Source organism: Peromyscus eremicus, chromosome 8a (genome assembly GCF_949786415.1).
Source record: "Peromyscus eremicus chromosome 8a, PerEre_H2_v1, whole genome shotgun sequence".
Classification (NCBI taxonomy): domain Eukaryota; kingdom Metazoa; phylum Chordata; class Mammalia; order Rodentia; family Cricetidae; genus Peromyscus; species Peromyscus eremicus.
In genome coordinates this window covers 35,015,834-35,043,028 of record NC_081423.1, presented here as the reverse complement: position 1 = coordinate 35,043,028, position 27,195 = coordinate 35,015,834, and the positions used below count along the sequence as shown (strand labels likewise).

Sequence of the window (27,195 nt, the reverse complement as noted above, 5' to 3'; positions counted from 1 at the left end):
TAACAATAACAATAATAATAACAAATAAAGAGAAAAAAGAAAATAATGATCAAGTAAGGTAAGTGTGGTGACTCAAGTCTATAATCATTGCAAGTGAGAGACTGAGGCAGGAGGATTACTGCAAGTTCAAGGATATCTTGTGCTACATAGTAATTCTAGGCCAATCTGGGCCACAGTGTATGACTCTAGCTCAAAAAACCAGAAAGAACAACTAAGTGATCATTGAGAATATAGAGCTATAGATCTCTGCGCCCTGCTTTAGACCTGCCTATTGAAAACCCACGAGTATCAGGCCAGAAATATACACCATATGTGTATGCCAGAAAGTAAGCCCAGGCTGTTGAAATCTGCACCTTTGTGTGTGTGTGTGTGTGTGTGTGTGTGTGTGTGTGTGTGTGTGAGAGAGAGAGAGAGAGACAGAGACAGAGACAGAGACAGAGACTCATTTAACCCAGGTTAGCCATGAACACTCTATATAACTGAGGCTGACCTTGAACTTCTGATCCTCTTGCTTCTTATTGAGCAGTGCCCCAGCCCCTGGCCACTCTTGACAACCCAGTCAAGTTTTTCTTGCTTCACTTTACTGTTTTCAAGATCACCAGTGACCTCCATGGTTCTGAACCTTAAGATTTTTATGTTCTTTTTTTTTTGTTTTTGTTTTTGTTTTTTGTTTTTTGAGATATGGTTTCTCTGTGTAGCCCTGGCTGTCCTGGAACCCTGTGTAGACCAGGCTGGCCTCAAACTCAGAGATCTGCCTGCCTCTGCCTCTCCAGTGCTGGGATTAAAGGCATGCACAATCATTCCTGGCTTTTTTTTTTTAAAGACAGTCTCCCGGGTTGGGAATTTAGCTCAGTGGTAGAGTGCAAGGCCCTGGGTTCGGTCCTCAGCTCCAGAAAAAAAAAAAGAAAAAAGAAAGAAAGAAAAAGCTAGTTTCTTTAAAAAAAAAAAAAAAAAAAGACAGTCTCCCTAAGTAACCCAAGCTGGCCCGGAACTCCCTATGTAGACCAGGCTGGCCTCAGACATGTAGAGAGTTGCTGGAATTAAAGGCCTGCACCACCATGCCCAGCTTCACAATCAAATGTTATCTGATCCTTCAGCAGCTTGGTGCACTGAACTTTCACAACTTTCTTCCCATTTCTCTGGATGCTTCTTAAACTATTTTGTTTCTAGATTTATTTTATTTATGAGTCAGGGTCTCATGTAGCCCAGGCTGGCCTCAATCTCAGTATACAGCTGAAGATTACCCAGAATTTAGGATTCTCCACCTCCACCTCTCAAGTACTAGTATTACAGACACTCACCACCACATTGGTGTATGTGAGGCTAGGGATTGAACCCAGGGCTTTGTGTGTGCCAGGCAAGCACTCTACAAGTGAGCTACATCCTCAGTCCCTCCTGTCTCACTTTCTTAATGATACCTTTGTGGAGTCCTCCTCTTCTAGATCTCTTAGCCTTGCAGTGCCCAAGTGCATCATCCTTATGCTCCCCTTTCCATACTTCTTGGATGATCTCAGGGAGACCTACAGCTTTAAATAGCACCCATCAGCCCCGACTTTGCCCAAGCTGAAACTGCCATGTCTGCTGCCTATGAGCAGCCTAAAGCTGGATATTCAACAGGCACCTCAGGCTTTATATGTCCAAAAAGGGGCCCCCTTTCCTCCTCCAACCTCCTCCTTCCATTTCCTCCATCCTAGGAAACAGCAACTTCATCCTCCCATTGGCTTAAGACAAAATTCTTGTAGTTGTTCCTTTATTTAAAACAAAATTTAAATTATATTATCATTTATTTGTATGAATATGGGTGTGGGGTGGGTATGCATGGGCATGCACAAGCCACAGCAGGTGTGTGGAAGTCAGAGGACAACATGCAGGAGTTGATTTTCTCCCTCCACCGAGTACATTCAGGAAACTGAATTTGGGTATCGAGTGTTGGCTGAAAGTGCCTCTCCCCACTAAGCCTCCTCACCAGCCCTTCTGATGTTCTAAACTTTCCCATTTCATCAGCAAATTCTGTTAAAATACATACAGAACCCTCTCATCTCAAGAATTATCACTGCTACTGCTCTGGTCCAAGGTAGCGTCTGCCATCCCAAACGCTCTTCCTGCTTCAGCTTTGAGCTTGCATTCTGCTCCCCATGTGACACCAAGTGACCTGTAAAATCTAGTGTCAGATTGTGACATTCCTCTGCTCAAAACCCTCCATGTCACTCCAGCAGAGGCCAAATCCCTGACAAGGTTGCACAAGGCCCTATAAAATCTAATCCTTTACAGGCAGCACACTCTTGTCCAAGGGCATCTACATGCTAGAGCCCTAGCCTTGTCTGTGCCATGGACTCAAGTACTCGGAGACCCATGGATTCCTCTTAAGTTTAAGGCCTTATTGTTTTTGCAATACTGAGAGTTGAATCCAGGACCTTAGGTAGCTGAGGGTGACCTCAAATTTACTATGTAGTCAAGGATGACCTTGAACTCCTGATCCTTCTCCGGCAGCCCCCTAGGTAGTAGGACAGTAGGTGAGAGCCACCATCCCGCAGCCCTTGAAATAAGTTACATGAATTATGAAGAAACCTGATCATATTGAAATATAACTCTCAAGATATTTTCAAAATGTGTAACATATCAGTATGTGTGCTTTATTAAATTACAAGAGCAGCATAATTTGAAGTAGTGATGTGTAATGGTATTTTGGGGTATTAGTAACAACTGTAATGGAGTATGAAAATACCTGTGATTTTCACCAGCAACGATGTCACAGGTGCAGCTAATAGTGAAGATTTAGAATTGAAGAACACGCTTTTTATTGATAGAAATGAAGATGTGACCTTTTTTCCCCATCAAAATTCAGGCCTCCTGAATTCTACCCACAGACCTATGGAGGGTAGTGTCCCTAAACTCCAGAACGCTCCCCCCCACCTCTCTCTCTCTCTCTCTCTCTCTCTCTCTCTCTCTCACACACACACACACACACACACACACACACAAAACCTACAGCTCACTCTTTACCAGCCATCTTCTCAGACCATCCAATTTAAAACGGTACCCCTAGATCTGATGCCTCCTTCTTGCCTCTGCAGGCAATGCACACACATGAAACACACACATACATGAAGGTAAGACATCCATACACATAAAAATAAATCTCAAAAAAATTACAATTGTACACCTATGCTGTTTTGCTTTCCAATTCAATTTTTCACTGTAGCAATTACCTACGAACGTATCACCACACACCTGCAATCCAAGCATTTGGGAGTCTGAGATGTAAGGATTGCAGAGAACTTGAGACCAGCCTGGGCTTACTTGATTATTCAGTGAGATCCTACCTTAAACTTTTTATTTATTTATTTCCAGGGCTGGAGAGATGACTCAGCAATTAAGATATCATATTGCTGAGTTTGAGGCCAGCCTGGTCTACAGAGTGAGATCCAGGACAGGCTTCAAAGCTATATAGAGAAACCCTGTCTCAAAAAAAAAAAAAAAAAAAAAAAAAAAAAAAAAAAAAAAAAAGAAAGAAAGAAAGAAAAGAAAAGAAAGAAAGAAAAGAATAGGAAGAGAAAAGAAAAGAAAAGAAAAGGTATCATATTGCTCTTGCAGAGGACCGGAGTCTTGTTCCTAGAATTCAAGTCAAAGTTAGAAAGCCTGTAACTCCAGCCCTAGGCTCTCCTGCACCCTCTTCTGGTCTCCACAAGCACCTGCACTCACATAGGCACACACAGATGCATAGTAAAAACTAGAATGTAACTTAAAAAGAAATTCCTTTTCTTCCTTTTCCATGTTTTTGGGTGAGGGCTACTTTGTGGCCCACTCACTGTTGTCTCATTTTGCTGTGTTGGCTGGCTTGAATTTGCTGTGTAGCCCAGGCTAGCTAGCTTTTAACTCTTGGCAATTCTTCCTGCCCCACCTTTCCAAGGGCTGAGATTACAGATGTGAGCCATGATGCCTGGCTAAACAAATTTCCTATTTGTTTAATTAAGCTGTGTGTCTCTGTCTCCCAGAAAGTAGGTACCAAGAGACTGGGCATTTCTGATCCTTTCTCTTGAGCCTATGTTGCAGTACCTAACAAACAAACAAAAGGTGCCGTCTCCACAAGCCATTTCTCATCACTTTTTCCAAAAGAGTTATCGAGTGACTTGTGAGACTTTTAATGAAGATTATGGAATTAAAATTAGCTTCGTTGTTATCCTTCTGTTAACACTTCCAAGGTTCATCTTGGACAATAGCACAGAGCTGTGGGAAAGCCAAAAAACTAGAGGGGATCTTGGTCCTAAACCAGTGGTGTTTCCTAAGGACTCTTTAGGGGGCCCTGATCCGGCCCCAAGTTAGAGAGCTACGTCAAAGACTAAATAGAGGAGGTGTTCTTGCTAATATCAACCACAGGCTATATAACAATGCCACTTTTTATTTCTGGTGTGCGGCAAAGGGCAGCCACACTGGGGTCAAGGTCATCCGGACTTAGGTGTCCATTCACCACTGCTGGCTATGGGATTACTGCTGAGTTACTAACGTCTTTCTGAACAGGGTAGATGGGCTTTTGTGAGGATGGAATGGAATAGCTTCCATACAGGGCACAGTAGGAAGCAGATGCTCATGAAACGCTCATTCCTTCCCTCTACCATCTCTCTGGGTCATTTTATAGTTCCTTGCCGAGACATTTTCCCATTCCAGTTCATGGGCTCCCGACGGCCAGAAGCAACCTGTCCTGTCCTGCATAGAATCCCAAGGAACGGACCAAACCCGTGTGTGGGTCCCTTTAGACTCTGTCTCTATACACTGTGCCTCTCCCTACATCCAGGACTGATGGCTGGTGCTGTTGTCAGGACCTTGACCACACAGCCCATTATTTCCTGTTTCTTTTTCTAGTCCTCTTTCTGCCCACACTGGGAGTTCTTGTGTGTATCCTCAGAGGAAAGACAGACAGCATTGTCCTCTTGTTCTTACCTAGAACGGGCAAAGCCCTGGGCTCAATCATTAGCAGCAACAGCAAGTCCAAAACGCCGGGGCCGGAGAGGTGGTTCAGTGGTCAGGAGCACTTGCTGCTCCTCCAAAGGACCTGAGTTCAGGTCTCAGCACCCACATCACGTGGCTCACAACCATCTGTAACTGCAGCTACAGGGCATCCCGTGCCTCCGGCCTGCCTCACCTTGCATTCTCGTGCACCTGCCCATGTGCTGACACATAAGTAAAAGTAGATGCACATACACCTACACATAATTAAAAATAATTTTAAAAACAAAGAGATTATAAAAAGGGAAACACTCGCAAGGCACTCAGGTACACTGTGCACTCTTAACCAGGTCCGGCCTTACTCATCCAGGATGTAAATTTATGTATTTATATACATGTGTATGTGCACATGTGGTCTCTGGAACCTTCAGCTTACCGAGGTGAAAAACAGATCCAGAGAGATGTATTTATTGGCCTGTGTCACACAGCCTTCTGAAAGGGAATTAGCAGCCATTAACTGTGCTGTTAGACACTCCCAGCCTGCAACACCTGTTAGCAGACATTGACCTTGGCCTGGGAAAATCTGTGTGGACCATGGAGAACCAGAGCCTAGCCAGGGCTAATTGTGAGGTGATAACGAGCCCCCACCCCTTGCCAAACTCTTCAAACTTTGTGAATGAAGGCCAAACAAGAGAAATTCTGCTGGCCCCCTCTGAGTTCCTATTTCTCTCTTGTTGCAGAAAACGCTTATTTCAGCATCCATCATGTCCCTCTTTGTTGCACAGACAACCTCCCGTCAGAGGATTCGAGCTGTTATGAGTTTGTTTATTATTAGATTTATTTCTCCTATAAGCAAATGTGTTCACAACATTCCATCGGGGAATCTTCTTAATTGTCACATAAATGTCATCTTATGTAAATTGAATATTTATCTTTCCATGCAAGGGGGGGGGGGTTGGAGGGAAAGGAAAAATAAACAACCTTCAGTCTTGGAGAGGGAAAGGGATTTAAAACTCATCCACCTGCTTTCAAAAACAAAGGTGAGTTGGGAAGAAAAAAAAAATCATTGTATTATCTCGGAGGGGGCAAAAATCGTTGGCAAGGAAGAGATGGTTTGGGGATGCTGGGCCAGGCTTCCCCAAACCTCAGCCCAAAGCCAGCCAACCTCCCCAGCTGGAGCATTCCCAGGAGGCAGAAGGTTGCCCCCCACGTGCCTACCCATCCAGGAGGCCTGCCCTTTTCCTTCCTAGAGAGAAGGTGAGCTCCCGGGGCGCAGCGGGTTGGGTGGGTGTGGCCCGCAGCTGAGGGAACCGACCCAAGGCTCCGCCACTGCCTGCTAGCCGCCCGACAGCCCGCCCGCCTGGCGAGCGCAGGCTCTTCTTCCAGAAACTGCGAGGATTGGAGAGCACTGTTTGTGCACCACAAGGTCAAGTCGGGAAGTGGAGTCGGAGGAGGAGGGGCAAGGAGGAGAGGGTGGGGAGAGGGGCGCCCCGCTTCTCCGTCAAGTACCAGCCCTGGGAAGTTGCCCCTCGGTTTTTAACCCTTTGCAGTTAATAGAAGAGGCACGAGGCAGAAGGAAGGGGGTTCCCGGGGGCAAACTCCGCCTGGGGCTAGGACGTGCTGCCACCCAGCTAGCCACCCACCCATCACAGTGCGCCTCAACCCCCCCCCCGGAAATGCAGGGCAGCACTGGGCGCCAGGAGGCACCCGCGAGGGGGAGGGGGCAACGAGCCCAAGAAGGGACCCCCCCTCTACGGCAGCCCCTCTCTTCCGGAGGTCGCCCACAATTTCAAGTTTCCCTGCCTGGGATGCTAGTTTGCATTTGGTGTGGGTGGGGGGAGGAGGACCGCGCCCCCTCCCCCAGCCCCATGCGCGCCCCTCCCCTGCACTCCGGCCAGCACTTTCTGCTCACTTCTGGCGCTGCAAAAACGCCACGCGATTTATTCGATTCCGATTTTAAAACCAGTGATTCCGAAACCGGGCGGAGGGCGAGGGTCTTCCAGCACTGGAGTCTGGGGGGGTTGGGCGGGCGGGGTACTCCGTGCAAGCCTCGTTTCCTCCGCGAGTGTCGCCTCCAGGCTGTTATTTGCAAAGAAACGTCTTTTTGACGCAGGGAGAAATGGCAAATTTTAAGTACGTCATTAATATGGCGCCAAAAGATTTTTTTAAGTATAAGCTTGCTTTTTTTTTTTTTTTTTAAAGGTTGCGGGGGGCTCCGCCTGGGTCTGGGGCGCGAAGGGGGCGGGGTGTGAGCAGAAAGTGTGAGTGAGCGAGTGGAGGGGCGGGGTATGTGTGTGAGTGTGTGAAGTGTGAGCCGACCTGATGGGACTTGCACGGGCTCAGCCGGCGCTCGGGCCCGGCCCTGGGGACAGGGCGGGCTGGGGGCGCCCCAGAGTCCACGAGGAGTCCGGGCCCGCGTGCAAGCGGGCGGGGGACCGTGCAGTGCACCCCCCCGGGGGGGGCCCGCAACGCTACCTGGGACTGTCGCCGGAGCCAAACAACTGGGCGGGGAGGGGGGGACACGGCGGGGGGGTGCCGGGAGCGGAGATCCGAGTGAATTAGAAAAAAGTGGCTACTCCCCCTCCCTCTTCTCCTGCCCGCCCCCACCCCACCCCCACCCCAACACATTTTTTTTTTCTCCTCTAAAGAGATCACAAGGAAGTCTTGGTTTAAAAAGAAACAGAAACATACACAGGGGGTTGGTGAATGGTGCCGACCGCGGCCATCGCAGTTGGAGGCTATTTTTTGGGGGGGTGAGTAGCGTCCATGGAGTTACTTTGCGCCCACTCCTAGAGGCACCAGCTCTGGGATGGAGGGCTGACCGTCTTCTCAGCAGGGGTGCGGGGCTTGGGGACGCCGCGGCCCGGTCGCCTCCCTCGCCACGACCCCGGATGGATGCGCGCCCCCCGCCCTCCCGCGCCGGCCCCAGGAGCTCCTGGCTTCGGGAGCATCCTTCCCGCGCCGGCCCCCGCCGCGGCGCGTAGCCGAGGGCAGCGCCCCTCGGGAGGGCACCGCGGAGCAAGGTAAGAGCCAGCCCCCGGCGGATGGGCCCTGCGCATCTCCACGGCATTATTTTGTGGGCTTTTTTTTTTTTTTTTTTTTTTGCAACAGATCTGCCAGTGCTCCTCGCTCCCTCTCTCTCTCTCTCTTGCTCACTCGCTCCCTCTCTCTCTTGCTGGCTGCCTGTTCTAGGAAGCCAGCGCGGGGGGTGGGGGGACGCACAGCACTGGGGAGAGAGATTGCGCATGTTGGTCAGCCGTGTTTTAAAGAGTACAGTGCGGGGAGGCTGAGAGGGGCGCATGCAACAACTTTTGGAAGGGTGAGCCTGGCGACCTTCTTTATTAATGACTGCGGCAAAGAGCCCCTGGGCCGGCGAGGGGGCGCGTGCGGGTGGGGGGGTGCTGGGGCTGCAACTTGCCTCGCGGGCTCCGGCCGGCCCGAGGGGCTGCGGCGCGACCGGGGTGTGCGGGGTGGGGAGGCGGAGCGGCGGGGCACCGGGGCACGGGAAACCCGGAGCTATCTGCCCTTCTGGCTCCCCGAGTTTCATTTTGTTGATACGCAGCACGTCCGGGTGCCGAACCGGGCTGAGCCGATGCACATGACCCCGCGCTGGGCTCACGTGCAGCCGGTCCAGTCCTAGACACCTTCCGGGGGCCACCGCCTCCGCCCTGCGCCCCCTTTCCAGGCTGGGTGCACGCGGGCGCTGCACGCGGGGGCAGCATGCTCGGTTCCTGGGCTCAGAGGCATTGCACAAATTAGTTGGTTTTTTTTTTTTTTTTCTTTTTGAGGGGCGGGGGACAACCTTCCCAGGTGAGTGCAAGATGCGCAGCCCAGGTAGCCAGGGTGCGTACTGGGGTAGGGAACAGCAGCTGTTTGGGGCTGCTCTGCGCGGGAGTCCGGCGGGGGAGAGGCGCTGCTAGAGTGGAAATGTACCGGCGACGGCCGGAGCGGCGGGTGCGCGCTCGCGGGGCGACGGCAGGGGGCGTGGCCCTTGTTTACCTTCTCCCAACTCTACCGGTTCGCGTCCCGCTTTGGGGACTACTCTGCAGCTCCCTGCCCTCCGCCTTTACACTCTGGGTGGGACCTAGGAGCAATGGGCAAGTGACGGGCCCTGCCTGGAACACACGCACCTGACCCCAAAATGAGTGACATTGCAGCCCCCGCCCCCACCAAGCACTGCTGCAGTCCCTCCGCCGGATCCCCGGCCCCGCCCCGCCCCCGGCAGTGGCATCTTCCCGGCTCACCTCCTTCCTCCCTCTCCCTCCCTCCTTCCCACCCACTTGCCTGCGCCTGCGGAGCGGCTCTCAGCACGCCCACTCCCCGCCTGGGAGCAGACTTGTGGCTCCCCACGGTCCCTTCCCGCCCATCCCTGGGACCTGAGACACCCCCCTTCTCCAGGCAAGAGCTGATCCTGGGTCAGCTTGGCGACTCGTAGCTGTTCTGCCGGAGGGTGAGGACGTCTGCAAAACCGGCTTGGAGGCTTCCCTCTACCTTACAGAGAGGCCCAGCCAGCCCTGCCCGATCCCCCTACTGCACACCTCTGCCCCGCTCAGCACCCCCGCCCCCACCCGGGGCTCAGTTGCCCTTCCCCGAGTCCCCTAGACCCCTCCCCCGCCGCGGGCGCCAAGCCCACCCACCTCCTGGCACCGCCCCCGGCCCGAACCTCCTCTTGCCCTTCCTACGCCTGGGCCGGAGCCCCCCGCAGCCACCTCCGGCTCCTCCTCCCGGCTCCCGCGGTCGGAATCACGCCGGCGCGCCTCCTGCCTGCTTGCCCATCGTCGGCCGCCAGGGGCAGGCTGGAGGCGCTCAACCTTCTTCTAATCCCCTTAGCCACTGCAGCCGGCCTGGGCACTTTTTTTTTTTTTAACCAGCTTGGCCTCAGGCCTCCTGCTGGGGGGCGGGGGAGGGGCGCCCGGTTTCTTTATGCCCAACGGTACATTGCACTCGCCATCCCGAGTCTCTGAAGATTTCCAAACCTCACCCTTGCCCCTAGCACCCCCCCCTTCCATCTGCAGGATTCCGAGGTACAAAGTTTTACCCAGAGGTAGTTTGCAAGAGGTCAATGGGAGGGATTATGGTTGTTTTCAGAGAAGTGCCAGAGGGGTTAGGAAGGGGCGGGGCCCCCAATTTGAAATGAAGAGTTTTGAGCCCGGAAGAACAGTTAGGATGCACACTTAAACATGGATATTTGCAAACAGACCCGAGCTTGGGAAGTGGGTTCTCCCCCTAAAGTGCCACTGTCCTGTCCTCTCACTGGTAAAATTCCCAGTAGGACATTTGGCAGAAAGGCCAGGCAGAGGCCTGCCAACCAGGCCTGGCCCTGTTTCCTGGGTTCTCAGGGTACTGACTTCTTTTTCCCCTCGCCTGATTTCTTTTTTTCCCCTTAGGGCCCCAAGCGAACACACCAACCCTCCGGGTCCTCTTGTCCTGTCTTCCTTGGGCGGGTTGGGACTCGCAGAGCGATCCACTAAAGCAGAGGAGGAAAATAACAGAATAAACTGTAAGGGGGGGGGGGGAGGAGGAATGAGTAATAAAACTGACCCAGTCAAGGAGGAAGGCTTTCATGTTTAGGCTATGCTATTTGCTTTTTAGGTCACAGGCTGCAAAAACATGGCTTTGATCCGAAGCGGGCGAATAATTTATTGAGAAAGTTTGCATGGTGGTGGTGGTGGGGGAGAGGATGTTTGTTTGATCTGGAGCCCTCTCCTCCGTAGTTCCAAGTGCTGTTGGCTGTTGTTTTGAGTGGAAAAGCATTTGGTTCCACAGCAGATGCCTTGTAGAGGGAGGTCCTCACCCTTCACAGCAGGACTTAACAGTGAATGTTGGTTTTGAAACTGTTTGGCCGAGGGTCTCCCCGGCACTCTAACAGATGAAGTGTTTAAGGGCAGGGTTATTTGGACTCTGGATACAGCAAATGTTTTCCTGTCCAACATGCTTTTCCTTCCCCCAAATTGCCTGGCTAAATGGCCAGTGACTCTTAGCCAAGGGGCTGTCAAGGTCTCAGCCATCCTGCTCTCGTTGACAGTGTGGGCGTGTGGTTCCCCGGGTCCCCATTGTACCTTAATATCTAAGTTAAGCCTTTGACACTGACTCCTCTGTCTCTGAGGTGGTGGGCAGGGTGTTCTGGTTATTTATAACCAGTGTTTCTATCAGTAGAAGGTGGTTGGTTGTCTGAAGCACCCATCAGATACTTCACTGAATGTACCACAGGCTGGCTGGAGAGCTCACGGATGTTTACGTCGGATGAGGCGAGGCTGGGGCTGGGGTTGGGGGATAACTTTGACTTGTTAGGTCCCCCCATGGCACCTAGATCATGAGGCTTAAATACTTGAATGGCAGGTCTTAGCTCAAAGCTTAGGCACTAAGGGAAGTTGGTTCTGGGGCCTTCGGCAGTCAGTCCTCTTAGCTTCCACTCAGAAATCCCACTGGAGTTTGGAATACTCCCATCCATGCTAGGAACTGAAAGCCTACCCGCAGACTTTAAGTGTAGTTTCCAGCTGTGGCAAAGGCACTGTAGATCCCAGTTTATTTATCAGCCAGTGGTCCTGAAAATAATTCCTATCTCTAGGTGAGCATAGGAAATGATGATGTAAAGACTAAACCTGAGCCTGAGGATGTAGTTGATGGCTGAGCACTTGTCTAGCAAGAGCAAGGCCCTGGTGGTAGCACCCACACTGTTCTTACCAGCCAGTTCTTATCTTACTCTTAATGAACTGAGGCCATCTAGTTCATTATATGCACCCTGACCTTTGCTGTCGGCTCCAGGCTAGGCCAGAAAGCCAGCTCTCTTCTCTGAAGAGAGATGAGAAGCATCCAACAGGTGCCCATGGGATTTTAAAACAGTCCACTGAGTTTTGCCCTGTGTGTGTGTAAGGGGGGGGGGGGTGTTGAGGAAGTATCAAATGATAAATTAGACAGAACCCATCACATTCTTGTAATCTCCTTTGTTGGGTCCCTAGAGCTAGCCTGCACAGTGCATGTAGGCACTGGACGCTGGATCCTGGTTGGGACACTTAGAAGAGCAGATAGGCAATGATGTGGTAGGGGAGGGTTCAGGTTCCCCCGGGGTTTGGAGAAGGAGAGTTGACGGTCACAGACAGCAGCCCTCTGCCCTGTGTGCACAAAATCACTTTTTGTATCTGCAGTTGTTGTCCCTGAGAAGGCATTAAAGTTAATGAGAGATGGGAAAGAGCGGGTCTGTGACCCCCGTTTGAAGCAGTTTAAGAGTGTGCGAGCTCTTGTTTTCTGAATGTCTGGCCTTCCCTGCACAAGGAGGCTCTGAGGACAGGTTTTCCAGCCGAAATATCATTAAATTGTATTAGCATCTTATTACACACACGCCTTCGCGGTCTGCCTCAGACAGGGAGAGTTTTTGTTTCTCTCTGAGAGATTGTGTCTGGAATGGTAAATTGCCTGCTTGAAGGTCCCCCCCACCCCAGCCCCCACCTCGTTTTTAAGGAGGATGGAATCCTGCTGTGTGTGTGAGGGCAGGCCTAGTGGCCCCTGGAGAGGAGAGACCGGAGGCCAGGTTGGGGTGTTTTAACTGCCCCAGGGAGTGGCTGCAGTAGCTGGCCTGAAAGACCCACTGTTCCCAGGGTCAGCTGGGAGGGCGTTAATGGAGGCCCAGGGTGTTTATTTGAATTTATTTGCAGAGACATCTTTAAAAGAGACTGGCATTGGGCAGTGGTGTTCCAGGGCCAGAACTTTAGTGGGGACTAAGGCCGATGGCCTGTGCTGCCAAGAAAACATCTGCCACCAAATTGCTGCCCTATTACTGAGTTGACATTGGTCATTAGCCAAGAGCCCAACCAAATAAAGCTGCCTGGAAAATGTGTAGGGTCAAGACTGGGAAGGAGGACTGTGAAAACAGGAGGGAATCTTGGACTGGGGTGTTGGTGTCTGCCAGCAGCAGGCCGGCCAGCTGGGCTGTGTGGTCCTGACACCCCAGGAGGAGGGCCCGGAGTGTGTTCAGTGCTCCCTATTGTACTGGGGGCCATGTGAGAGAGTTCCTGGCGTTCGCACAAGGATCTAGCCAGACATGCTCTTTACTCACTCCCAAGAAGGACGGTTGGCAAGTAGCTCAACGCACTGATGGATGCTCTGAAGGCGTAGAGAAACAGGGCAGCTAATTTCCCTAAATAGGGTAATGGACAAAACCTGACACAGGCAGCCGACCCGGCTTGTGCCCGGGTCTGGAAGTATGGAGAACCTTTGACTTGGAAGAGAAAACAAAAAGAGGCCAAGGTAGAGTTCTACCCTTTTGTGAATGAGGTCCTGGGTTCAATCCCCACTACTGAAAAAGGGAGGTCACTGTACTGGGATGTAGTGAGGAAGAGGTGGTCACTGTGAACCTGAGGTTGGCAGGGTCCGGATTGGTGTAGGCTCTTGTGAGGAGATGGATTTGGTCTTGGATCAGCTGGAAGCCTGTGAAAGTGGGTTTTTTTGTTTTTTTGGCGGGGAGGGGGGCGGGTTGGGCGCAGTGTGACAGGATTTAAGCTTTACAGATCTCTTTGGTTGCTGTGTGGAGTTCGGAGTCTGAAAGCAAAGTGATGAAGGTAGATGGGCCAGGTGAGAGGTGAGATGGGCTTGAGCCAGTGGGATGATGATAGCGGAGTTGGAAAGCGTAGGCACATTCAGGACTTGCCAGAGGTTGACTGTGGTGCAGAGGAGGCATAGAGGCCTTGGGCTACTGCTCCGTTGGGCACTCTGGTCACCCACCATCCAGAGGATAGCTCCCCATGTGTGTTTTCATCCTGGGGCGGTATGGAAGGTGCAGCAGACCCAGAGGAATGGCAAGAAAAGACCTTTCTTGCCCAGACTCTTCCTTTACAGATAGGATTTCAGGACTAACTACTTCCTTCAAAAGCACGTGCCATGGGTCACTGAAGTCATCGGTGGGAGCAGACCTTTCCTGGGGAGAGCTGGGAGGGGTTTATTAGAAAGGGAAAACCAGAGGCCAGGCTGACTGAGCAGCTCCATCACCCGCACCTGATGACTGATTTAGCAGTGTCTGTCTCCTTTCTTGCCAGTGGGCCAGGTGATGTGTGAAACGCAAGGCTGCCTCATTGAGGGCGCTGGGTGTAGGACTGCAAGCTGATAGGTCACCTGTTGGTCTCAGGGCGAAGAACCCGTACCATGAGAAGGGTGTGTGCAGCCCCGTGGTCACTCACTGCCTGTTCTTTCCAAAGGGCTGGCCCCGGTAGGGCACTCGCTCCATTCTGGCTCAAGGCCGCCGGGTTTACTAGCTAGCACCTGGGTGGTGTTCCAGCCATCATCCTCAGAGTTCTTCGCGCTCATTCTGGCCAGCTGATACTAGCCAACAAATGTGTTTCATTTGGCCCTTTCAGGGTGTTCTTCAAATTCTGACTCAGTCGCCAGCATTTTAAATTCGGATGTATGGGGAAATCGGATCCAGTTCACCTCCTCGGGGGAAGTATGTCTTTGCCAAGACCTCTGGCCTTGGGAGTGGTGGGGGTAGGATTTGAACCCAACACTCCTAAATCCACAGTTCCTGCTCCTCTTCCTCCCGGACTGGAGGTTGCACCCAGGGACTTCTGCGTGCTATAAGCACACGGCTGAGGACTACTGAGCGCTGCCCTCGGCCACCAGCCCGCTGTTAGTGCTACGGGGGATCCTGGTTTGGAAGTATTGTCGCACTCCTTGATAAAGATCAGAGAATTCCTGGAGGGGTGAATTTATTGCCCTACCATTGACAGGGCTAGGTGGGGCCATATGTGGGCTAAGGCCAGAGTTCTTTAGAAAGCCAGTCTTCCTCAGATCCTGCATGTCACAGGGGTGATGGCTATGGTTCTGAGTTCCCTATGCTGCAGAGAGGCCATGAAGTCTCATGGTCAGGAATTGGGTCTTTTAAGTCTGGTACAAACATTGTCACCTTGGGTAACCCCTGAGCCTCATTTTCCTCATCTTTTAGACTCTTAAGAGATAGAGCAAGACGGTTGCCATATCCACCCATAACCAAGGGCTGTTCTGAAAGCCCCATGGGGTCCGTGTGTGCTAGGTCTTTCTGTTTCTGCCTCTTGGGTTGCTTGCTCTGCCAGGTGTCTCTCAGTCTCTTACCCTTTAGGAAACGCTGAGCAGCCAACAAGCAGCGCCATCGGGCTGCTCCCATTCTGTTGAGGGACCATGGGTAAGAGAGGCTCCTAACTGAGGTCAAGGGTAAAGCAGGAAGGTCTTCGTAGTTGGCTCAGAGATCCAAGTAATCATCCTCCCCACTTAGCGAGTGGATATTCCAGGGTCTCTGTGGCACCCCATAGTTTGACAAGAACTGGCTAGAGACAGGACAGTGGGTGTGGAGGGGGCACACAGTGAGGGGCAGGTGGGCTAGACTGTGGTGCCGTCCCCCTAAGGTCAAGTACTCCCTCCATGTCCTTGGCTGTGGTGAGGCCATTCTGGGATTGAGCAGGATCGTGGAAGCACCCTGACCTGAGCCGGTATTAAATCACTCCAGGTGTCCTCCAAGCAGGCACAAAAAGAGCTCAGGGTAACCTTGGGGATCAGACCTCAGACCTTGGGGTTCAGTGCTCATCTCCATTCATCCAGGCAGCAGTGGAACGAGGCAAGCTTCTTCTGTAAATGGGCCTGTATCTTACAGCTCACCAAGCTGTCAGTAACTCTGCACCATGGATGAGGTTGTGGGGGCCGTCTTGAAAGCTAAATGGTGCAGCTGAGATAAAGTAGGGTTGAATTTTGTCTGAGAAAGGACCTGCTACCCCACTTCCACACTTCAGTAACCACTATGCTCGGGATTTGGGCTTCAGTGATGGTTTGTGCCTTACCTGGAGAGCTTGGTCCTGGAAGAGTCATTATTTCTCTTCTCCCTCCTGCCTGCAGGGGGCGCTCAGGAGGTACTTGCAGTGGGTTGCGTTTTCTGATCTGCTCGGTTCATTGAGTGGGAACCAGGACTTGAGTGGTCGTTGTCACCTTTCAGTGTGTGCCCGCTGGTCTCCCTGCAGTCCTTTTCACACCACTGGGCCGACTTCTGCTTGCCTGAGCTCCCTGGGGCCACCTTTCACAAACACTGGCCCTGTGGGTGGGTAGGGTAAGGATGAGGCCGGAAGAAGAGGCATGCCCTTGTCCTTTCTCTGTGTGGAAGTGTGGATTGAGGACATAGACTGAGGTGTCTGTGAAGATAATGACCCTTCTTGCCTTTTGTTGCAGATGGAAGAGAAGAGGCGAAAGTACTCCATCAGCAGCGACAACTCCGATACCACTGATAGTAAGGCTCTCTTTCCTACCTGGGGCTCTACAGGGACAGCGTTTAAGTAATACTGGCAGGCCCAAAGGAGGCTGACCCTCCATTCAGCTCAGGCCAGGGCCACCACATGACTGAGACCAATTCAAGTCAGGTTCCTCTGCCTCTGAGATAGTCAGCCCCTGCCCTTACCAGAGCCTCACCGTCTTCTTTATTCTACCAACCTACCCTCTAGTTAGGCCTTCCTCTGATTGGAATAGACCAGCTTCCCTTTGGGCATTTGCTGCTGGCTGATGGGAAAAAAAAAACATGAATCTTTTGGCTTCCTGCTGAGTGAGGACTCTTTTAAAAGTCTCTACAAAACAAGACATGAAGCCTGTAGCCCTTTATTATAGTTAGTTAATTATTATAAGCAACTTCCTAACCAGTGACAAACTCTGGTCAGAGGATTCCTATCATGTTCATTGCTCCGTTAGCTGCTACAATCTGGCACATAGTAGGTGTTTTATAAATGTTGGCTGAAGACGTTAATGAGGAAGCCCAGCTTTCTTGGGATCTTGGTAATAGATTCTCAGAGGTACATTAGATACGGGGTGGGTGTGTTGGTTGGATGTCCAGAAGTGGGGGAAAGGCCACATTGTCAAGGAGCAAATGACATTTTGGAAGCAGAGAAAGGGGTTTGTGTATGGTGAGATCTTTCCTCCTGGATGGCGGGTAACGTAGGTAGCCCTTCTCCGATGCCCCAGGAAGCCAGGCCTTCCTGAGCCTGATGGATTAAGGAGTTCTGTCTTCATGGAAGATCCCACCTTGCAGTGACAACTTGGGTGGAGGCCCTCTGAGGAGGAGGACACACTCCTGGGGAGGCTGAGCCTGGAGCGTGCACCTCTAGACCTGGTGAACTAATGGCGTCTGCAGGGCCCCTGCTAGTTCCAACCCCCTATCTGTAGCCTTCCTGGCAGCCAGAGGATTCATATGCCCAGCCCTGTCCTGCCTCCTCCGGGCCTCATTCACTGTCGTGTGGCTTTGGCTCTAGCCCACCCCACTTCAATCCCCTTGCAGCAGAAGCCGGGGGGTGGGGGGGGTGCTCACAGCATCTAGAGTTCTGTGGCCAGAGTGTGCTGTATGTCGCCTGGCTTAGTTAAAACCAGGAACTGCACCCTCTCCTCCTGACTTTAGTCCAGGAGACGGGAAGACATCTGCAACGTCACAGGGACCCTGGGCATCTGAACCCTGGAGTAGCAGCAGGCTGGACCTGAACTTGGAGTGACTTCCTCTCCATTGGCTCCCACCCCGGTGCCCGCTCATGACTGCTAACTCTTATAGTCATCAAAAACCTTGCATCTTGAGCTGGGAAGCTGAGGCAGGTGGATCCATGAGGGGAGTTCCAGGCCAGCCTGGTCTCCAAAGCAAGTTCCAGGTCAGCTAGGGCCATTTAGTGAGACTCTGTCTAAAACAAAAATAGAAAGCCCCTTGGTTCTTCCTGGTCCTTCTCGCTGAGGCCCATTGCCCTGTAGTCTAGCAAAGGCCTCGGACCCTATAGTTAAGGCCAGTTGAGAAATCCCTATGCACCAGCCTAAGGCTGTAGATGTGATATCCTTCGATCAGCCTTTAGAGGACAGTTCATCCCGTATCTCCTGTTAATCAGCTTTTGTTACTCTCATCAAATATGTAAAATCCTTAACTTATGAAAGGGAAGGTTTACTTAGCTCACAGTTCAGAGACTTTCAGTGCATGAGTAATTGGCTTCAGTGACAATTCCTGTGAGGTTCCAGAAAACCATGCCACCTCTCACCTTAGAGGACTAAGTCTTTGACACCTGGACCTTTGAGGGTCTCCTCTAAATCATCGCCCTCATCAGAGAAGAGCGAACAGATACCTAATCCCTGCACTGAGGAGGTTGATGAAGGAGAAGCATGAGTTCAAGGCCAGCCTGTCTTAGTTTCTTTTCCTGTTGCTGGGATGAAACCCCCTGATGAGAACAGCTTAGGAAGGGTTGTTTTGTCTCACAGTTCAGGGTCCAGTCCATCATGACAGGAAGGGCCAGGTGACTAGAGCCTGGAGTTCAGGGTCACAAGTTGTTGCTGCAGTTGAGAAGAAGAGAAAGGGAGCAGAGAGAGGGGAATGCTGGTGTTCAGCTTGCTCTCTGCTTTTTATACAGTCTAGGACCCGAGCTTTGGGTGTGTGTGTCAGGGGTGAGGGTGCTGGTCACTTTAGTGTGGATCTTCCTCCTTAACCCAGAATAGTCAAAATAGTCCCTTGGGGGGCTTTGCCAGAGGTTAATCAATTCCTCAAAGGTATGCTGGAGGCTTACCTACCTCCTGGTGATTCTAGAGCCTGTCACCACGGCAGTTAATGCTGACCATCACCCCTCCACCCCTGCCAGGCTTACAGGGATCAAATCATTTGCCCGTGGTGATCAGGAAGTAGGAGGCCAACTTGGGTCTAGCCTGGTAGACTCTGGGTCTGCCCAGATTCATACTTCTTATGCCCTACCCTGCCTCTATAACCTATTAGGGCCTGCAGGAATGCCAGGATGCACCTAATGTGGGGCAGACGGGAGATAGGGCATGGAATGTTCCCGCATTCCTTGACCAAGTAGGAAGCAGAATCTCAAAGAGGGCCAGGGGCTTTTTTTTTTGGAGCCGCAGAACCAGCTGATAGTTATTAGCCTTTGATTTCTTAAGTTCCTTTTCAGTGGTGAGTGAAGGAGCCTTCATATTTCCATTGGTCTGTGGAAAGGCTGGGGCCCAGAGCAGGGAGGATGCCTCGCACCTCCTGATCTTACAAGCCAGGACTCTCCTTGAGACTTGCCATCCTTTGATGTGGTTGGGTGCTGTTTCTGACCCTCCAGGACCCTTCATGGCCTGTGTGCTCTCTGCAGGTCACGTGACATCCACATCCGCATCAAGATGTTCCAAACTGCCCAGCAGTACCAAGCCGGGCTGGCCTCGGCAGAACGAAAAGAAGCCCTCCGAGGTAGGGAGCGGTGGTGGTAAGGTTCTGGGAAGGATGAGGCTGGGGTGGGGGGTGGGGGTAACCGGAGCAGACACCTGTGGGGAATGAGAGAACAGGCTGAGCAGATGTATGAAGGCCACCCAAGGTGGCCAGTGTGGCAGGATGGAACGATTGGGGCACCGGTGCATCTAAGCCGTTCTTCTTGACCTGAGAGAAGCCTTTGAAAGCTCATAAACGAGCCGTGATATAATCTGATGTGTTTATTGTTGTGAGAGAGTGTCTCTCTGTGTCGCCCTGGCTGGCCTGGAACATGCTCTGTAGACCAGGCTGGCCTCACAGAGATCCACCTGCCTCTGCCTCCCAAGTGCTGGGCTAAAGGCTAAAGGTGTGTGCTACCACATCAGGCATACTCTGATCTCTTAATAAAAGGTCCCACTGGCTGCCGTGGGAGGGAGTAGCTCACTTGCAGCTAGTAGTTTAGAGCTGGTGGCAGTAGAGTTAAAAGCAAGGGGGTTTGGGAGGCTTCCCTCCAGAGCCAAGGGGGACGAGGTTTGCTGGTGCTGGCCGGAAGGGTAGGAGTGTTCAGAACCCTCTGGTTCGCTGTATGCTTCTGACGATACTTCTTGTGTACCTGCATTTTAAGCCTCCTTGCTTTGACCCAGGGTAACAATGCCTTCACCTCCTGATCTGCAAGTAGAGGTGTGTTTATGGCTTCTGTGGAGGGAGTCCTTGGGGTTCATGAACTGACATTAAGACCTTGCTTCCTGTGGCCCGTGAGAAATTGCATGTAGGGGTCTTACTGTTCCTTCTTAGGACTTCACTGGCAATGCCCCCGGGCAGAGAAGAGGCCCTTGGTATAAAAGTGGCTGCTATAGCCAGCCAGACGTGGTGGCGCACGCCTTTAGTGCCAGCACTCTAGAGGCAGAGGCAGGTGGATCTCTGAGTTCGAGACCAGATTGGTTTATAAATCGAGTTCCAGGACAGCTAAGGCTGTTACGCAGAGAAACCTTGTCTCAAAAAGCCACAGATAAATAAATAAACAAATAAATAAAGTGGCTGCGAGAACTTTGAGGGCTGTTCTTTTCCACCCTAGTCCTCACACGTACAACTGCTTTGCAATTGTTGTGGGGTCAAGGACTGTGTCTTTATCCAAGCCTCACCCACCTTTTCTCCTTGTTGCTCTCCACCAGGACCATCTGGTATCCAGTTTTACCAGCCCCTGGATGTGTATTTGGGGTGGTCGTCCTATATGGTCTTAGGTGGTCTTCCCCAGAGCTTTGTGCTTAAAAAAATGACTCCTTGCCTCCCAGGATGCCCTGCTCTAGGACCCTTCCCTTAGGAGGTGGGATTGAGACCCTATGAGAGTGATCTCCCATGTTCCTTTTAAGTTACAGTGATTTGTTTTGTGTGTGTGTGTGTGTGTGTGTGTGTGTGTGTAACACATAGGTACACGTGAATGCATGCGGATGTCATGGCATGCATGTGGAGGGCAGGGAACAACTTGAAGGAGTTGGATCTTTCTGCCATTTGGGTCCCAAGGATCAAACTCAGACCCTTAGGCTTGGCAAGAAGCCCCATTACTTGCTGGACCATCTCACCAGCCCAGATTCCTTCCAAACCTGGATTTGGTGGAAAGTGGGGTGGAGGTGTCTGGAGTTGTAATGAAGGAGGGAATTGGATGCTGGGGCTGAGGGCTAAGAGCACTCTGTGGCTCTCCTATACCCTTCTCCTTAGCTATCTACTTGGGAGGACACAGTGTCCCAAATAGGGTTTGGGAAGAAAAAAACAAAAAACGTGGATTCATGGAAGGCTCTGCCGCTTCATGGAATGAATAACGTTGTAGTCACCCTGGTCTTGGTTCTTATAGGACTCTGAGAACCCCTCTTGTCTCCAGCTTCCCTGTGGTTCTGGGTATTGGCATGAGACCCGGGGAAACTCCTGAGGGAGCCATTCCTTCCCCTGCCCTGCCTCCTCCAAGCTCGTGGGGGATGGGACGCCTTCTATACAGGCTGGGATCAGCCTTCGGAGGAAACAGGTGTCAGCAAGGCTGAGACGAAAGAACAATTTGCATGGGGACAGAAAATTCCCCTGCCTTTTGGGTTTTCCAGCCCAGAGGCTTTGTACCTAAAAATAGACTTGAACCTCTGTAAAGGCGCCTTCTGGGGACTAGCTGTGCACGGCCTGGGCCCAGACCAGGAGCCCCTGCAGGTGGCTGGGACATCCACCCAGGAGGGCTGAAGAGTCTTCCCTGCCTTGAACTGCAGCCAACCCTTTCCTCCCACAGCAGGCTGGAGAGCAGCCTGAGAGGTTTTCCTCATCCTCTCTGAGTGAGAGGGTTGAGCCGTGGCCGGTATAAATTCTGAGTTATGGTGGGGCAGAGGAGAAAGCATCAATGAATGCTTCCAAATGCTTTGGCTCGTGAGAGGGCGGAGAGAAAAGCTGGGACTTGGCTGCAAGAGTGTGAGCATGCTCTGGTGAATGAACTGGAAGCAGAGGGCCTTGCTAGTGAGCCTGGCTTAGGAGGCAAAGGTTCCAGGCACCCTAACAAAAGAGGTTCTTGGGAGCCCCATCTGCCCGGTGCCTTGTGGGATAACTGCCAAGCTGATCACACTCTGTGCTCTCACTGTGGCAGAGGGGTGCAGAGACCCCCCCTCTCTGGTGGCTGTAGAGCTGAGGAAACTGTGGTTCCTTCCCTGTTTTTATTCCTGTGTGTCCTGTAGTGGAGTAGAGAACTTGAGGAACTGCAGTGCTTAGCAGCGAACTAGTAGTGGAAATGTAGTGAACTGTAAATTGGCTGAGGGGTAGGTTTAGAGAAAACAGATACCCTGCCTTGCCTGTCTGTGGGGGTGCTCTTTACACCAACACGGTCCAGGGCCAGAGAGTACTGGCCAAGAGTCAGGACCCTGGACAGGGCTGAAGCAGCTTTCCCTTAAGGCGTTTTACCGGCCTTTCCCCTGAGCAGAAGGGAGAGGGGAGTTCCAGGCTGAGTTGGAGTCTGCCTTTTAGACCATGGAAGGAAAGATGAGGACTGAAGCAAGGTCTCAGCCTTCTTCTCCTTGGCCTGTCTCTGGGATGCCCACAAAGCTGAAATCTGTCCCTTGGACCTTAAATTCAGAGAGAGGGGAACCCCGGGCTGAGGGACTGGTACTGTGTAAATTCTGCTACGGTCTGAAGATTTCTGGCTTTTGCTGTCCTGCCCGATAATGTTGACATCTTACTGCTTCTTCCTTTGTGGGTCTCCGTTTCACAGAGTCTAATGTAAGTTGCAGCCCAAGGTCATCTTTGACATTCTAACTCCAGCAGTCTATCCCTAGGTAGAGGCTAGTACTCAGGTAAGTAAGAGCCTTCTGTGGGGGAACAAGCTGAGAGCTTGGCCTTAATTTTCCCCAAGATCAGGAGTCCAGGCTTCTTGCTCCTAGCAAACTTCTTAAGTGGCAGACAGCATCTAATTGAGGGCCAGTAAAGGGGCCTTCCTACACTTTCCCCCCTGGCCAGTGTCATGTTGTCCACATGCCCTCCACACACACACATACGTGCAATGGACAGGGGGCTACCTGGGTGCTAAGGATGGTTCTGGGAGAGACCTGGAGGCCTGCCTTGTGGTTGGTGTCCTCCTCCTGCCTGGGGCTGAAGGGCAGGCCAAGCAGTGGGGATTTCCCCTGGCAGTGGGGAGCTGTACTTCAGGAAGCCACCCCTGCACAAGTCAGTCAGCGAGCCTCTGCTGATCAGCAAGCACCGAGGGTGTCTGGGGGCATGGCTAGATGTGGCTCCTTCAGGGAATGTGTCTACTGCTTTGCCTCTGAAGAGCTCTAGAACCCTTGGCAAGCAACTCCTCTCTCTGAGCCTCAAGATCAATGTCTGGAGACCACTGCCTGGACCCTTTTCTGGGGATATGGCTGTCTTTCCCTGATACTCGTGGACGCCATGGGATGGTGTTTTAGTTACTCTTCTGCTGTGAAGAGACATTATGACCTAGGCAATTTATAATAGGAAGCTTTTGCTTTTTTTTTTTTTTTTTTTTGAGACAGGGTTTCTCTGTGTAGCTTTGGAGCCTTTCCTGGAACTCACTCTGTAGCCCAGGCTGGCCTCGAACTCACAGAGATCCGCCTGCCTCTGCCTCCTGAGTGCTGGAATTTAAGGCGTGCGCCGCCACCACCACCGGCTTCACAATAGGAAGCATTTTAATTGGGGGCCTGCTTACAGTTTCCGAGGGTTAGTCCATGACCGTCGTGGTGTAGGAAGCCTGGTGGCAGGCAGCACAGGAGCAGTATCCGAGGGCCCTCATCTACAAACGTGGCAGAGAGACTGGGCCTTGTGTGGGCTTTTGAGACCTCCAGACCCACCCCTAGTGACTCGCCTCCTCCATCAAGGCCATACCTCCTGATCCTTTCTAAACAGTCCACCACCTAGGAACCAAACATTCAAATAGAGGAGCCTATGGGGGTCATTTTCATTCAAACCCTCACAGAAAAGAAGGTTCCAGAAGAGAGAGGGATGGCTGAATGTCAGGAGAAGTTAGCCACTTTGAATGGTCCCAGAACAGGGCAGGTAGGAGTTGGGGGGTCCTACAGTCCACTCCTCTCTCTGTAGGTTCTGCTGAGGAGTGAATGTCCTTAGAGGAGCGAACGGGGCCCTTGCACAGTCCCACTCCGTGTCCACAGAGGGTCTGGCTGAGAAAGTGAAAACACCCTCTGCAGTCAGCAGTAGGATGTCCCCAGATGTGTCCTAAAAAACTGTGAGGACACCCCCTGTCCCAGCCTTGCAGCTTTGCTGAGAACCACATTAAAGATCAGCTCTACCCCGAGAAAAGATGATACAGCCAATTCGTTGGGTCAAAACCAGAAAATAATCCTGGAGGTGCAGAGGTGACTGACGCCCAGGTGTTTGGAATAAGATAGTCTGTATCGAAACAGCGGTGAGGGCTGGGGATGCAGCTCAGTTGGTAGAGCGTCTCTCTGGCACGCATGAGGTCCTGAGTTTGCCCTCCAGCACCTCATACAATGGCAGGTAGTTTAGAAGTTCAAGCTCATGAGGCCGTCAGTATGGCTTAGCAGGTAGAAGTGGCTGCCAAGTAAACCTGACCACCTGAGTCACAGTGGAGGGAGAGAACCAAGACCAGAATGTTCCCTGGCCTCCGCACAGGTGCCACAGCACGCTTAGACGCCTTCCACACACGGCATATACATAAACAAAGGAGAAATTCAAAGTCATCCTTGCCCATACACAAGTTCCAAGCTAGCCTGGGCTACGTGAGACTCTGTCTAAAGACAAGCAAACAAACCAGTGATGGCCTGGGAGTATAGTTAATCCCCAGCACTGGGCATAGTGGTGCATTCAGGAAGTGGAGGCAGGAGGATCAAATATTCAAGGTCATCCTCCACTGCATAAAGACTTAGAGGCCAGCCTGGCCCTGGTCTGGAGACCCTGAGTCAAAACAGACAAAGAAAACCAGCACAGTGTCATGTGCCCAAACACTTACATAAAACAGGAGAACCCCAAAGACATCCCCTGCTTGTCCCTATTAGATCCAGATTTCCAGCCAGGCAGGTGGGGGTGGGGTACAGATGCTCTTCCTTCAGGCCCAGGGACTTGCTCTCTGAGACTTGACTGGGGGGCCGGGGTGGTTAGGGCCAGATCCACTTCTCGTAGAGGCAAGAATGGAGCTCTTCTCGCCAGCTGGAAAAGCCTCCTGGCCTCTGGGACTTGTCTTGCAAAGGAAATATGTGTCATAAATTCTCTTTAAGCGCAGGAAGTGCTGTTATCCTCATGAAAATAAGAGAAGGAGATGTTGAGTGGGTTTTCAATGATTTTGAGCACCTGACCGGCTTGGCTCTGTGGTAGCGCCAAGCTAGAGCTGGGTGGAGGTGACTATTCCCTGAACTCCTGTCTGGGATTACACACCTAATAAGCAATGTAAATTTGCTCTTGGCTGAGGAACTGTATCAGGTTCCAGCCCAGAAAAGATTACTTAAAACATGAACTAAGTATGTGACTAGCTGGGAGCTGGGGGGTGGTAAGTACTGGTGTGGCTGAAGATAGACCTGAAACAAGTGTTTTAGTAACTCCTGGGTCTTCGCCTCCACAATTGTGAAATGGGGGAGCGGACATGGGGGCGGACTGTGTAGGGAAAGTGTTTGGCCCATGAACTGTGCCTTAGCATTACAGAATGTTATTTCTGACAAGATAGGACACTCAGGAGACACTCATTAAAATGAGGTTCCCGGGGTTGGTGAGATGGCTCAGCAAATAGGTGCACTGGCTGCTGTTCCTGAGTTTGGTTCCTAGCTCACGGCCCCCTGGAACTCCAGTTCCAGAGCATCTAACACTCTCTTCTGGCCTCCATGGGCCCTGCTCACAAAGGGCATACACTCAGACACACACATACACATGAATATATATATATTTAAAAAAAAAAAAAACGAGTTTCAGAGAATGCCAGTATAAATCAGTTGGTAGAATGCTTACCTAGCATGTATGAGCCCTGGGTTCGATTTCTAACACCCCATAAAAATGTGTTGCATACACATTAATTCCAGGACCCAAGGGGTAGAGGCAAGAGGATGGACAGTTCATAATTTTCCTCAGCTGCATAGAAAGTTTGAGGCCAACCTAGGCCACCTAAGACCCTAGCTTAAAAAAAAAAAAAAAAAAAAAAAAAAAACGGTAAATAAAATGAGGCTCAGGACAGAGGCTCAAAGCTTCCTTGGACAGAAAGCGTAGAAGTAGGGAGAAGTCAGTCCTGGCCAAAGCCATTCTGGGACAGTGCTCAGGACTCATTTCTGGATTCTCACCCTAACCCCACCCTATACACATACAAATAGTCTCTGCTTAATAGGAACTTTCCCACAGCCATACTTCAGGGAAATCTTGGGGGTTTTGCTATTGTTTTGTTTTGCTTTTTATTTATTTACCCATTCTTCCATAAGCATTTCCTCAGGAGTTATTAGATATGGAGGATGGGTGCTACAGAATAGACACAGGAAAGACTGGACATACAGGATACATGCGTGCAGTACCTGTCTTACGTGGCTTATCACATGAGATTGACATTAAGTCCGTGTGTGTGTGTGTGTGTGTGTGTGTGTGTGTGTGTGTGTGTGTAGTTTAATTTACTTCAGTTTATTGAAACAGGGTCTCCTGTAGCCCAGGATGGCCTCAAACTCACTATATAGCCAAGGACAGTCTTGAACTTAGGATGTTTATGCCTCTACTTCTCAAATGCTGGGGATACAGGCATGTACTACTATACCCAATCTGTGTAGTGCTGGGGGTCAAACCCAGGGCTTCCTGCGTGCTAATAAGCAAGCGCTCCAGCTCCATCCACTGAGCTATACCTCCAGCTCCTTTGTAGCTATGTTCCATGCTAAGTCTTTCTTAAGTAACCATACTTCCTCAGTCATCCAGCCCCAAAGTAAAGGAAGTGGAGAACTGAGTTTCCAGAGTGAAATGTTTCCAGCCGCAGAGCACACATCATGCTAAAAAAATTCTCTGTGCTTCCTAACCTGGTGTCGGTGTACTTCGAAGGTTGCCCGTTGTCATTATTGGTTTTTGGACGTCACTCCAACTGCATAGGTACTCCCTTGGAACCTGTTTTCAACCTTTCCTGGGCAGCAGGTACAGAAAATAAGTAGCCTATGATCTCATGAAAAGGAACCGTGGGGCAGGATCATGTCACGAGCTCCAGGTTGACACCCTTCTATGTGGGAAGAGCAAGGTCTTTGGTTCCCTCTAGGGTGGCCTTTGAACCCCTGGCCATGGGGTTGGTTGATAGGCTGAAGCCTTTGAGCATCCTTTATATGGTTAGAGAAAGCCACACTCAGTGTCCCCCAGCAGCTCAGCAGAACTTGGTTGCTAGGCAGCAGAGCTTTAAAGACAACCAAAGGAGAAAAGTAGTAAACATTCATATTCTAAGGAAATTGCTTGTTTTCCAGCCCCTCAACTTTCTTGCCACAGCAAGACTTCTGTTCATCGGTGTCTGTTTTATTCTATATTTAGTTTTCATAAATTATTCAAAGGAGTTTTAGGAAAATCATTAAGCTTTTTCCAGCCTAACCTCTGGTAGTTCAAACAGAAAAATATGTAGG

The 27,195-nt window shown here is 51.3% G+C and overlaps 1 protein-coding gene across 3 annotated transcripts in view; it reads left to right on the top strand.

Moving 5' to 3' along the window:
* Positions 1-6,264: 6,264 nt before the first annotated feature.
* The window catches only part of Jade2 (jade family PHD finger 2), a 47,781-nt gene continuing 26,850 nt past the window's right edge, over positions 6,265-27,195 (top strand). The window contains exons 1-4 of one of the 3 annotated variants that reach the window (XM_059270500.1): positions 7,611-7,967; positions 10,332-10,415; positions 16,119-16,180; positions 19,038-19,132. In XM_059270500.1, the coding sequence (XP_059126483.1) occupies positions 7,840-7,967; positions 10,332-10,415; positions 16,119-16,180; positions 19,038-19,132 (369 nt within the window). In that variant the 5' untranslated portion in view covers positions 7,611-7,839. Of the gene's footprint in view, positions 6,371-7,610; positions 7,968-10,331; positions 10,416-16,118; positions 16,181-19,037; positions 19,133-27,195 lie in introns of those variants that run through there. The other 2 variants (XM_059270499.1, XM_059270497.1) reach the window with 2 other exon arrangements.